This window comes from Nicotiana sylvestris, chromosome 11 (assembly GCF_000393655.2).
Source record: "Nicotiana sylvestris chromosome 11, ASM39365v2, whole genome shotgun sequence".
Classification (NCBI taxonomy): Eukaryota; Viridiplantae; Streptophyta; class Magnoliopsida; order Solanales; family Solanaceae; genus Nicotiana; species Nicotiana sylvestris.
The window spans coordinates 165,844,816-165,858,473 of NC_091067.1; the positions used below are offsets into that span (position 1 = coordinate 165,844,816).

The following is a 13,658-nucleotide window of genomic DNA, read 5'->3' on the forward strand; positions in this document are numbered from 1 at the left end:
TGTGAACCCATGTATCGATACATCTGCCTGATAACTGAAGATGAACTTGAGTAGGTGAAAAAGGATTGTAATTGGGGAATAAGGATGTCCTGATTCCTTCCCCTGAGGAGGACATCACAACCTATAAGGTAGGGTACTTAAGCATGTATACCTACCCTGCCACCAATATCAGGTGACGCTTGGCCAGATCTACCCTTCTTTCTGGCGCATTGTCAATTTGATCAGGTATTTCTCCGGCCAGATTGAAGGATGTCTTTTACCCTCAACCACTTGATTAGACTGTATATCCCTTGACTTTATCGAGGCGATTTGATAAAGCTCCAGCGTCGATCCTCGTAGTCGCTATTTTCTAGCATCAATGAGGACAAATACCGAGGGTGGATGAGCTGGTTTATCTGACTCAGGACTTTTGATTTGATTCCTACTGAGAGGATGCCATTTCCCAAAGAGTAGAACATGAAACATAAGTACAAATTTATTGATGATGATTAATATTCTGCTTTACCTATTCTTCCTTGAATTAATTCCCTTTTAATGATGCAGGTGCCCTTTGGTTCTCTGGTGCGATTCCGGACATTGCAGGTTGGGTCCAACAATTGGCCTCCACCTCTTCATACACGGAACATAGTTGGAATGATTTGGCCAAGGGTCAGTGGGAAGCTACAAAATATGGTGAGTTTCCTTGTTCATATATTGGTGTTTCTCAGTGAAATACTAACTTTACTCTTACGTAAGCTTCGGAGATGTCGTTGCTATGCGGCCGCCCCTTCCCCCTCCCAGTGAAGAATAAATCCCAAAGCTAATCAAGCAGAAGAAAAGGAAAAGGGCTTAACCTAAGAGTTCCTCGAAGTCCAAGAAAACTAAGGCTCTAAAGACTAGGGCCTATCCCACGACCCTCTCTGCAGAAGCGGCCCAGCACTTTCGGGATGACGAGGATGAGGGAGAAGATGACGACTGCCTGTTGGTAGCTAGGAAAAGAGGAAGCACCGAGGCTTCAAAATTCTCCGAACCAGTGATGGTTGATGCGGTTCATTCTCGAACTAAAGAAATCTCATAGGGGAGTTCGAGCAGAGTCCCCGAGCCATCGGGCGGCAAAAGAGCACCTCGTCTTGGAGGTCATTTGGGGGGTGAGCCCATGGGGCCTAGTTTCAAGGCCCTCCAAAGATAAGATAATGTCCCTGGGGAATCACTTGGGATAATCAACGTAGATGAATCACCACCTGGCCCTCTGTTCTCCGAAGGGCAATTCCGAGATGCCCAAGCCATGAGGACTCCTGATGTGGGAACGACCCACGAAGGGATTGATATTTTTCGGGAGTGCCTTGCAGGGTTCGAAAATGGTCCCGATCCTGATTCTTCGTTTATCTTTGTTGAAGATTAGAGTCTTCTCAAACAAGTAAGTTTCTGTCTTCATAATTACGCTCGAGTTTTATTCTCGTTTTTCTAAGTCTGACTCCTTTTCTTTGTGTGAAGGTTGTGGCACTTCATCGGCAACCATTTTACAAATCTCGAGCCGATCTTTCCTAATGCAAAGTCAAACTCAAAAAGCTGGTGGAAGAAAGGGACAGCCTTAAATGCCTCTATGTACAGAAATAGGATGAGGCCAAGGATCTTCGAGTTGAATTGGCGAAGGCTCGTCAAGAATAGACTGAGCTCATTGAAAAGGTAACATAGAATTTGGGGTTATGTTATGTATTCATTTTATTTAGCGACTAATACTTCAACTTTGCAGGCCCAGCAGAAGGGCGAGCTGATGGAGTAGCTTCAAGAAGAGCTCAGAGTGAAAGAGGCCGAGACTTTGGGGTGGAAGCAGCATATGGATCGTCTCGCCTTGGAGAAAGACATGCTTCGGGATCAGCTGACTGCAATAGAGTGCTAGCTTCAAAATGTAAAGGGGGAAAGCCTGGTGTGGAGCCGAAAGGTTGAGGAGCTTGAATCTAAATCGGTCGTCGAGCTTATGAATGCCAAATCCGATGAAGAGGCATTCGTGTCCTCTTATCGAGCTGACATCAAAGCTGCTAACATTCGGGCACATGAAATCTCTATTGCGGTTGAAGTCAAATTATCATATGCTCTTGATCACGCTAGGTGACAATACTAGAGAGAAACTCTCGAGGAGGTGCACGCTCGTAGCTTTGACCTCTTAGCTGATATTGAAAAGGCAAAAAATTTGGAGGATGAGGCTACCGCTTTACTTTCTGATGGTGAAGATTTTGCTAGTGGCTCCGAGAGCGGAGGATATGAGGATGAAATCCTCGAGGAGGAGGTTCCCGAAGATCCGACTCTCAAAGATGTGGCTCCCAAGAATGCGGCTCCCCAGGATGTGGCTCCCAAAGTATATTAGGTTTTTTTGTTTTTTGTTTTTGTGTTAGGCTCCTTGTGGGCACTGTAAATACCCTTTATGAATATAAGAAATTCCTTTTCACTCCATCTTTGATTTGTTTTTGAATTCTGCTTCATCTTTTTTTTTTGTGAAATTTTTTGATGTTATAACTTCAATGATTGAGCGAGCACTGGCTCGGTCTCAGATAGAACAAACCCTTAGGGTTTTAAATAATAAATGGGTGATCTTTGAACTTATAATGGAATACCTAATTTTTTTTTATGAATCCTTGAGCAGTGCGTAAGTCGATTTGATGTGAGCTCGGGAAGATGGGACCCTTAGGTCCGAGTTGAGTGAGAACGATGTCTCAAACTCTAAGTGTATCAGTCTTTTAGGCTTACAAAATCTGCCCTTAGGCTCTTTTATATTGGCCCTTAGGCTCTTTGTTGGGCAATTTGGCCTTTAAAACGGCTATAATTTTTCCATCTTTTTGGCTGAAAGACTTACTGAAAATTTCTTTATGCCTTAGCATATGTTTTTGCACCTGTTGGGTTTTTCGAGGGTTCAATCGATCAGAACCCAATTTTTCTTAATCTGTTTATGTTAAAACAATTTAATAATTCTTGAGGCTTTTTCGAAGATGATATTATTGAAGCCTTTAAATTATTCGAGGATTGATTTTATCGAAGCCCTTTTTTATTTGATTTGCTAAGGGTGGCCTTATTTAACCAATTTTTTAAAGTATTTGAAGGCCTTTAACTTATGACGGAAGTCGGACGTCTCCCAGCCGCATTATTTCGGCCGTAGACTTTTTATATGACCGTAGTCTTTAATATGGTTGTAGCCTTCGGGTGTGTCTCTTGACTTATTTCCCGATAACCTTGCGAACTTGTCCAAAAGGTTAGTACCGAGTATGATGGCCTTGGCCTTTGGGTCGAGGGATGCCTCTTTAAGGTCTTATAAATTTGAGTTTAGATAATCGAATGTGTTGATTGTCGATGACGGCCTTGAGTATTCGAGGTGTATTTGCATTTTGGCCCTTGAGCTATTTCTCACAGAATCACAAGTATGGAGTTCGTATAGTAGCAAATTTCTTTGAGACACAAAGTGTTTCGATATAGAAAGAATGCTTCTTTGAATAATTGGTACATGTTTTTCTATCGGGGCTCACCTATTCTATATGGACACGGTTCATATGACCGTTTGGCCCATTACAAAGTTCTCCTATCGAGGCCCTCTTTGGCGTGAAGTATTTTCTTCGAAAATATAACCTCCGAGGGTGATGCCCCCCAGTATTCGGGGTTGATTGAAAAGAAGCCTTGGATACTGTTGAATTCTCCTCAGGTAGCACATAGTTGTTGCCTTGTTAAAAACCTCATTGGCAAAACCCATTTGAGATAAAACCCGATCTAAAGGAAAAAGAGTGCAACGCGTGCTTTAAAACCTAAGGTCTTCATGTAGAAATGTGCCCTTGATGTCTTCGATCGAACACCTGCAATGAGTTAGTTTTAAATTCAAATGGAAAAAAAAGGAGAAGGTCATACCTTAGCAGTAATATCGTTTGACTAGTGATACATTCCAATTGTTCGGCAATTGTTCGCCTTCCATTGTTCACAGTTTGTGAGATCCTTTACCGACAACTCCGATGACTCGGTACGGTCCTTCCCAATTCGGGTCTAGTTTCCCTTCATTCGGGTCTCGAGTATTGAGAGTGACTTTCTGTAAGACTAAGTCCCCGATTTCGAAGTGTCTAAGGTTGGTCTTTCTATTATAATATCTCTCGATTCTTTGCTTTTGCACGGCCATCCAAACAAGCACAACTTCTCGTTTTTCATCTAATAGCTCGAGGCTTGTATTCATAGCCTCATGATTTGCTTCCTCTGATGCATGTCAAAGTCTGGCACTGGGTTCCCCAACCTCGACTAGAATCAAGGCCTCGGAGCCATATACTAAGGAGAATGGGGTTTGCCCAGTGTTGGACTTCGATGTTGTTCGATATGCCTAAAGAACCTCGGGCAAAACTTCTCTCCATTTCCCTTTAGCGTCATTCAACCTTTTCTTCAAGTTTTGGGTGGTAGTCTTGTTTGTTGATTCGGCCTGCCCGTTCCCGGTCGGATGATATGGCATTGATAAAATCCTTTTTATTTTGTGTGCTTCGAGGAACTCCGTTACCTTGTTGCCGATGAATCGCTTACCGTTGTCGCATACAATTTCGGCAGGTATCCCGAATCGACATATGATGTGGTCCCAAATGAAGTCAATAACTTTTTTTTCTCTAACCTTCTTGAAGGCCTGTGCTTCCACCCATTTAGAAAGTAGTCAGTCATAAACAAAATGAATTTGGCTTTACCTGGGGCCGTTGGTAGAGGGCCGACGATGTCCATTTCCCATTTCAGGAAAGACCATGGGACATGACTGAGTGGAGTTGCTCTCTGGGCTGATGAATCATTGGTGCAAACCTTTGACATTTATACTTTTTAACAAACCCCTTAGTGTCTTTTTCCATGATATCCCAGTAATACCCTGCTCTAATAATTTTGCGAATCAAGGACTCGGTGCGGAGAGTGATTCCCACAAGTGCCTTCATGGATTTCCCGTAGAACATAATCGGTGTCCCCCGGCCCTAAACATACCGCCAGTGGCCCATCGAACGTCCTCTTGTACAATGTTCCATTCTCATCCAATGTGAACCTAGCAGCCTTGGTTCGAAGAGCCCTTGACTCTTTATGATCCGATGGGAGCTTTCCATTTTTCAAATATTTGATATACTTTTTCCTCGAATCCCAAGTCAAACTTGTAAAATTTATCTCAGCATAACCCTCTTCGACCACAGACCACGATAATTGGACGACAGTCCCCGGGATAATATCATCTTCTTCAACCGATGACCCAAGTTGGCAAGTGCATCGGCTTCACTGTTTTGTTCTCAAGGCACATGATCTAAAGTCCATTCCTTGAAGCGGTGCAATGTTACATGTAGCTTGTCCAAATATCTTTGCATCATATCCTCTCGAACTTCAAAGCTTTTATTTACTTAGTTTATCACCAACAGAGAATCACACTTAACTTCAATGACTTCTGCCCCAAGCTTTTAGCTAGCTCGAGACCTGAAATCATGGCCTCATACTTGGCCTCATTATTAGTCAACCTAAAAGTTTTAATAGATTGTCTAATAACGTTACTTGTAGGTGGCTTCAAAACGTTGCCAAGCCCAGACCCTTTAACATTCGAGGCACCATCCGTAAAAAGGGTCCATACCCCCGACGACGTACCCGATTTTAGCAGAAGTTCTTTTTCCACTTCGGGTATGAGGGTCGGTGTAAAATCGGCCACAAAGTCAGCTAAGATTTGAGACTTGATGGCCGTTTGGGTTGATATTCGATATCGTACCCGCCAAGTTTGACTGCCTATTTGGCCAATCGGCCTGATAGTACGGGCTTATGCAAGACATTTCAGAGAGGATAAGTGGTTAACACATATATTGGGTGACACTGGAAATATGGCTTTATTTTTCTAGATGCACTTATTAATGCAAGTGCTAATTTTTCTAAGTGTGGGTATCTAGTTTCAGCATATCCTAAAGTCCAACTTACATAATAAGCAGGGAATTATGTACCTTGCTCTTCTCGAACTAGTACCCCACTTACCGCTATCTCGAACACTACCAAATATAAGTAAAGCTTTTCATCCACCTTCGGAGTGTGAAACAGAGGTGGGCTCGATAAATATCACTTCAATTCCTCCAATGCTTGTTGGCATTTCGGGGTCCATGCAAAATCCTTTTTCTTTTTGAGCAAGGAAAAGAACCTGTGGCTTTGATCCGACAACCTCGAAATGGATCGACTCAAGGTGGCTATCCGTCCTGTTAACCTTTGTACGGCTTTCACACTATCTACGATAGTGATATCCCGATGTCCTTGATCTTGTAGAGGTTGATTTGGATCCCTCGATTTGATACCATGAAACTGAGGAACTTGCCCGTCCCCGAAGGCACATTTTTCTAGGTTAAGCTTCATGTTGTACTTCCTCAATATTTTGAATGTTTCTTGCAAATGAGTTAAATTGTCCTCTACGCGCAGGGACTTAACTAACATATCGTCATTGTAAACTTCCATTGATTAACCTATTTGTTCCTCGAACATTCTGTTAACTAAGCGTTGGTATGTAGCTCCAGCATTTTTTAGCCCGAAAGGCATTACATTGTAACAGTATGTTCCAAACTTAGTGATAAACGAGGTCTTCTCCTAGTCCTCCGGGTTCATCTGAATTTGATTGTACCCGGAGTAGGCATCGAGAAAGGCAAGGATCTTGTGGCCGGCTGTGGCATCGATTATGCGATCGATGTTAGGCAGTGAAAAAGAGTCTTTAGGGAATGTCTTGTTTAAATCCTTATAATCTACGCACATTCTAAGTTTGTTCGCCTTTTTAAGGACTACAACTACGTTGGCTAACCGGTTTGAACCCGGGGTCGAGGCTTAACCGGTGTGTTGTTATTTCCGGTGGTTCCTTGTCATGTCTAAATGGGACCAAGTAAAATAATCCATATTATAGACAATAAATTGAATGAGTTTTTTCCTGAGTTTGGGGGTTAACCTCGTTCCCAGGTATACCTTTCTCTCGGGCATGTACTCGATCAATATGACCTGTTCCAATTCCTCGATCATTGACTTGGTTTCATTTGACTTTTTGGGAACAACAAAAGTTCAAGGAGTAAGGAAATACTCTTCTTCTTCTTCAATTACATGTTCCTCCGGTTTCGGTCGAGGCTGGGGATGGTGATTGCTATTAGGCCGTCTGCTTATCTTTGGTGCTCAATTTTTCCGAGGTCAAAGGCATTGGTATCTGTGTTATCTCATCGATTGCAAACATTTCCCTTGAAGCGTGTTGTTCTCATAAACTGTTTTCACACCATCCATCAATGGGAATTTCATTATCTAATGAAGAGTTGAAGGTACTGCCCTCATGTTTTGGATCCACGACCTGCTGAGTAGCACATTATATCTCATGTCGCCTTCGATGAAATGGAATTTTGTATCTTGGATGGTACCGGCCACGTTCACTGGTAGGATTATTTTCCCCTTTGTTGTTTCGCTCGCCATGTTGAAGCCATTTAGAACTCGAGATGCAGGTACAATTTGGTCCTGTAGGCTGAGTTGCTCTACGACCATTGATCTGATTATGTTTGCTGAGCTACTTGGATCCACTAGAACACGTTTAACTTGAATTTTATTTACAAAATAGAAATTATTAGGGCGTCAATGTGTGGATGAGATATGCCTTTCGCTTTGTCATCATTGAGCGATAGGACACCCTCGGGCACATAACTCCGAGTTCGTTTTTCCCTGGTGATCGACACCTTAGTGCATTTGAATATAGGCCCTTGTAGAACGTCGATAGCACCAACGATCATATAATTTACATGTTGCAGTTCTTCCTGCTCATTTTTTCTATTTGCATCTCTTTCTTTGAAGTGATTCTTATCTCGATCATTGAGAAACTCTAGAAAATGACCCTCGTTGAATAATTAAGCTACCTCCTCCCTCAGCTGCCTGTAGTCTTCGGTCCTATGTCCATGTGTGCCATGATATTTACACATCAAGTTTGGATTTCTTTGAGAAGGATTGGTTTGTATAGGCCTGGGCCACCTGGTATCTTTGATCCTTCCAATAGCCGATACGATACCCGATGCATCTACACTGAAATTATACTCCGATTACCGAGGTGATTCAGCGGGATCAGTATGTTTATCAAAACCATGCTTGTTGATAAGTCCCCGAGAATTCTGTCCTCGATCGTTTCTTTGATCATTCCGAGAGGGATTACGCCCCTGAACTGTTATTTCTTCACTCTGAGACATATAGTTGGTTACCCTTCCATATTTTATCTTGGTTCCATGTCTGTATCCCTTGGGTTCTTAACTACCAATCTATTTGGATGAACTGAGCCCGAGGGGGCTTCTAGCTAGTCGTCCTCGACCCTGATCTTTGACTGATAATGATTATGTACATCTGCCCAAGTCATAGCTGGATACTCAATCAGATTTTGCTTCAACTTTCGTGACGCGATCAAACTCTTCTCATTCAACCCCTGCATAAAAGCTTGCATGTCCCAAGCATCCAAGATCGGTGGTAATTCCATTCGCTCCATTTGAAATCGGGATACAAACTCCCTTAGAATCTCATCATTCCTCTGTCTTATCTTAAAAATGTCCGATTTCCTTGTCACAACCTTTATAGCCTCGGCGTGTGCCTTCACGAAGGCTTCTGCTAACCTAGCAAATGAATCGATAGAATTCAACGGCAAGTTGTGATACCAAATCATCGCTCCCATTGTCAAGGTTTCCCTAAAAAATTTCAACAAAACCGACTCGATCTCATCATCATTTAAGTCGTTTCCTTTAATCCTACAAGTTTACGAGGTAATGTGTTTGTTAAGATAAGTTGTCCCATTGTATTTAGGTATATCGGGCATATGGAACTTTTTGGGCTTCAGAGCCGCACTCGGAGGAAATGGCTTTTGTACGAATTTCTTGGCAAACCTTTCAAGATCGGGGGCACTCACGATATTTGATCAATGCGGGAGTTATAAGTCTCCATTTTTTTGTCATTATACTTAATCTTTTTCTCCCCCAACTCGATTCTCTAGGTGAGTTCCTCGAGCATCCTCATAATCGTGGGATCATCCCCCGAGTCATTACCACTCGATCTCTCTGGCACTAGTTTAGTTTGGCGATTGACTTTTGGTTCAACCACACTTGGAGTTTTATGCTGAATTTGAAGCTGGGCGATGCAATCTGTTGAGCTTGTAACATCTCGAATATTACTTGGAGGCAAACTCCCCCGTCTCCTATAGCCCGTGTTCCTTGGCCACTAGATCGGACTTCCCTACCTACACTTCCCCTGGGGTCTGCGCCTGAATCCGCATTCAAAGAAATGTGTGAACTAATATTGATTGGTTCCACATTTGGCATTTCCCCAGGGTTAATCGGTGGTACATGATCGAAGACAACCCTGCACTACTGTAGAGTAACGAGAGAGGTCGAAGTAGCTTTTACCCGATGAGGTCGGGATCGATTTCCACAGGGAGCTAAATATTGGAGTTGAGTTTCTATCTAAAGTGGAGTTGTATATTTGTTCCTAATTGCACTTCTAAACATTTTTGGTTTTGATTTTAATTCTAATTTTATACTACTATAATGCTAAATTATTCTAAGTAAAGCTAAGTTTGAACTATTGAGATTTGATCAAATAGATAAAAGGCACTAGGGTAGTGACTTTCTCCTAGGTGGCTAATTAACGGATTCTTGAGTCTACGACTATATTGTCATATTTGGGGAGTATGATGTAACCATTGCACGATTCTACTCACTCTACACCTCTCGGTGGTTCAAGTGATTTTGCCCTAATTGGCTTTATTAAGACCAATTGGGTATGCAAATTTGTGCAAGCAATTTAGGTTCAAGTCGGGTATTACTATCTCTAGGTTTAACCCTTTAATTGGGGCTATCAATCTCTTGAGTATGCCCCAATTCCTTGTTGGACCAATTTCAGAGACTTAGGCTCTTTTTTTCAAGAAGAACCAAAATCAACTAAACATAAACTTGTATTTGCAACCACTAATTCAACAATTAAACATGAAATTAGTCCAAATATCAAACACCCATAGACAATCAAGCATCAAAACACAAGACCCATCAACTACCCAAACTAGGGTTGAGCCACAACCCTAGCTTATGGGTCTAGCTACTCATAATTATAGAAGAAAACAACGCAATAGATGAAGAAAAACACATAATAATTAATTGCTAATTAAAACTTGAAGATTCAATGTTGAAATTAAGCTAAAATTACTCAAAATGGTAAAAGAGAAGCAGTCACGAGCGCAACTCTACGTACTAAACTATCTGATGACCTAAAAATGGGAAAATTGCTATTTATCCTAGCTGAAAATTCTGGACAAAAATACCCCTGTGGGGCTAGTGCGGACCGCAAAATAAAGTGCGGTCGCACTACGACTCTTGGCTTGACTTTTCTGCTCTCTGAAATTGGGGTTTGCAGACCGCATGAAATCAAGTGCGACCGCGGTGTCTTCTATTGCGGTCCGTATAAAATGGATCGCGGACCGCATTGGGCTTCATCCTCCAAAATGCCACCTCTCTGTGGACCGCACAAAGGCCTTTGCGGCCGCATTACCTGGCTGACTAAGAAGCATAGTCTCTGAACTTCATCTTTGCGGACCACACAGAATGGTGTGCAGCCGCACTTGCCCTGTTTGACTGAGCTTGATCTTGTCTTGGTACTTGTGCAAGTTTCACTCCTTTTTGAGCTAGTTTTTGACACCTTGTCACCTTATTGATCAAACCTGCTATCAAGCACAACTTGTGAGCCTTTAGGACTATTTTGTACACATTTTTAATCAAAACTTAAGTAAGAAAGAGTGTAAAATGAAACATAATCCCTAGTTATCAACTTCCCCAAACTTAAGGTTCTGCTTGTCCTCACCTAAACAAAATAAAACCCACCCCTTAAGAGAAAATCCAAGAAAATTCAGTTGTCCTAAAGTGACCTCATCTAGCATCAATTGGGACTAACAATTGCCCTCAATACAAATGAATCATTAACAACATTCACTCTTTTAAACATCACGGATTTAGTGTGACACAAGAGCATCAAGAGTTAACTCAACACATCAAAGAAACTCTTTCTATTACTTTGGCCATTGTGGAACCCAAACTCACATATCCTCAATTCTCCCTAAGCAAACCTCACCTTTAAGATAGTGGAACTCAGAATGAGGTTAATAGAAACACACTCATCTCTCTCAAGGAAAAGCCACAAGTCCTGCTCTAAGTACCATATGCTTGCCCCTTATGGGAGTCATCACTAATGTAAGCTTCATTCAACTAGAGATCATATAGGGCTTTTGTGGAAACATAGTGAAGGCTTTTGGTTCAGGGTAGGAAATGTTTGGTCTAAGTAGGTTCCATCTTCCCTAAAGAATTTCTTTTGTTTCATTTTGGCATGCATTCACTTGACTTTTTGAGTCAGTTCACTTCTTTCTAAGGGGTTAGAAAGACACACTGTCACTCTTTATTGTTCATTTCAAATCTTTTATCCTTTCTCAACTTTCTACACCTTTCATTCTTTGCTTTTCTTGAATCCCTTTATTCATTTCTACATTGAACATTCTTTTTGTTTTTTTGCCTTTCTTTCTTTTTCATTGTCTTTCCTTTTCTTCATTTTGTGCCTTTTTACCACTTTGTTACAATCCTCGTCTCTCCCCCCAAACTTATACTTTTGCCATGTGCTAAGGAAAGATCGGGTGCCCGGAGAGGGTATTGTTTAGAACGGGTAAAGGCTTGTATAAGGGTTCTTGAAGGAAAAAGGTTTAAGGCTCAAAAGAGTTGACTAGGGATTTTATCATTGTTAGGATATGGAAGTGTTCACGCTATCATTTTGAATCAAGGAGAGCTACATTTAAGATTTCGCCTTGACAAACATTCAGGGTAAGTTCTAGACCAATAGCTCAGAACTTGGATTTGTAATGCAATTTCTCACCACACAAACTATGGGATTGCTAAAGACACAAAGTCGGGGGCCCACAACAACCTTAGATAAGATTTGAGCACACAATGGTCCCGAAAAACCACTTGATGATTATCAACCAACACAAGAGTTTCAAGGTCACAACTTTCATCATCCTATACACAACGATTTGTTTTTGACCATAGGATCAAAGGCAAATGTGTTAGGCCCAAGTGAAGCATTGCTTGAGGCACCCTTACCACTAACTACTAAAAAGCAAAAAAAAAAGAAAAAAAAAAGACTTAAACCTTTAAGAAGGTAGTCATGCCATCTATCATCGGGAAGAGCCACCCGGTTCACGCAAATTCCACCTTTGGAAAGAACCGTGGCATTAAGAAAACTAAAGGCTTATTGCAAAGATCCAAAAAAAGAAGCTACGAACGTAAATAAAAAGCTAAGAAAGAAAAAATATAGAAAGTAAAATGAATATATACAAGATGGGATTTAATCGAATATACAATAGGGGAGATGAATATATACAATGGAACATACTTTTAAATACAGACCCAAGGTAAAAAGTGCAAAAAATGTAATGAAATGCTGAAATTATATACATACCAAAGATAAAAAAGAAAGAAAGAAATACTAAAATCTGTCATATATATATATAAATATATATACATATATATATATATCTAAATCAAAGTAGGGCCTAACCCCTCAAATGAAAGTTGGCATTGTCCTCAACGCCAACTAAGCAAAATAAGCACAAAAAATAGAGGAAAGAGGATACAGAAACTCTCTATGGGCCGTCCGTCAGCATGGGATCCTTAGTGGTCTCAGGGTCCTCTGTATGCTCGGGAATTTGATACTGGCTCCCTATGATCTGTGGCTCTCCTGCTGGGACTTGGGCCTGGACTAGCTCCTAGGCTACATCTTGAGGTTGACTGGAGGTCTCCGGTGGGTCTGCCAACTCGATAACTGCATCATCTGACTGGGGGATCACCCTCTTCCTCTTAGGATGCCTCTTAGACTGCTCTAGCTAGGGATGGGCTGCTGGCACAGGGTCTTGTAGTAACAAATCCAAAGGCAGGTGATCTGTCTTCAACCTATCGACCTCAACCTATAACTCCTTCACGGACTCTTTGGAAGCCCAAGTCTTCCTCATCTTCTTAGACTCTCTAGCAAGCTTCTTGAGAGCCTTTCCATGAGAATCTACAGCCTCCATAAGCACTTTTTAGTTCTCTAGGATCTTCTTCTGGTTGTCCAAAATATCCTTGAGAGTGTCCTCAATAGACCATGGGACCTATGAAGGGGGAGGAGCTAACTGAGCTGCCATGGTAGTAGATAATACAGGCAACTTAGAAGTAGTTGTTTGCATCCAGTTGTTAATATTGGTGAGGGCCTGGCTCAAATGATGGACAGTCAATGGATAGGCAGTGGTGGATGGTATCTCAGGATCTGTGGAGGTGGATGGACCTGGGGCCATATCTGCTGCAGTGGGAGGATGTGGTGGAGTAGTCACTACTACTACTGTCTCTTTAGACTGCCCAGTTGAAGTAGTGGATTTCCCTTTGGAGTGCTTGCCCTTAGAGTTGTCATCACCCTATAGGCTATACCATGAGAAGGGTGCCTTCGTCTTCACCTTCACATCGTATCTGCACTTTTCCATATCGAGATCCTCAAAGTACTTTGTCAGAAAGTTGGGGAATGGGTAGGACCTGTTACCCTCACTCACCACCCATAAAATGACCCGGGACATCACATTCCCGACATTGATCGGGTACCTTGCCATGATGGATGCTACTAAG

General features: G+C 41.9%; 1 protein-coding gene across 1 annotated transcript; it reads right to left on the minus strand.

The window, feature by feature from the left end:
- Nucleotides 1-8,284: 8,284 nt before the first annotated feature.
- LOC138881974 (uncharacterized) lies at nucleotides 8,285-13,075 on the minus strand. Its single transcript, XM_070162272.1, has 2 exons — nucleotides 12,990-13,075; nucleotides 8,285-8,726 (listed from the first exon to the last, which is right to left on the minus strand). The coding sequence occupies exons 1-2, from the start codon at nucleotides 13,073-13,075 to the stop codon at nucleotides 8,285-8,287; spliced, it is 528 nt and encodes a 175-aa protein (XP_070018373.1).
- Nucleotides 13,076-13,658: the final 583 nt, after the last annotated feature.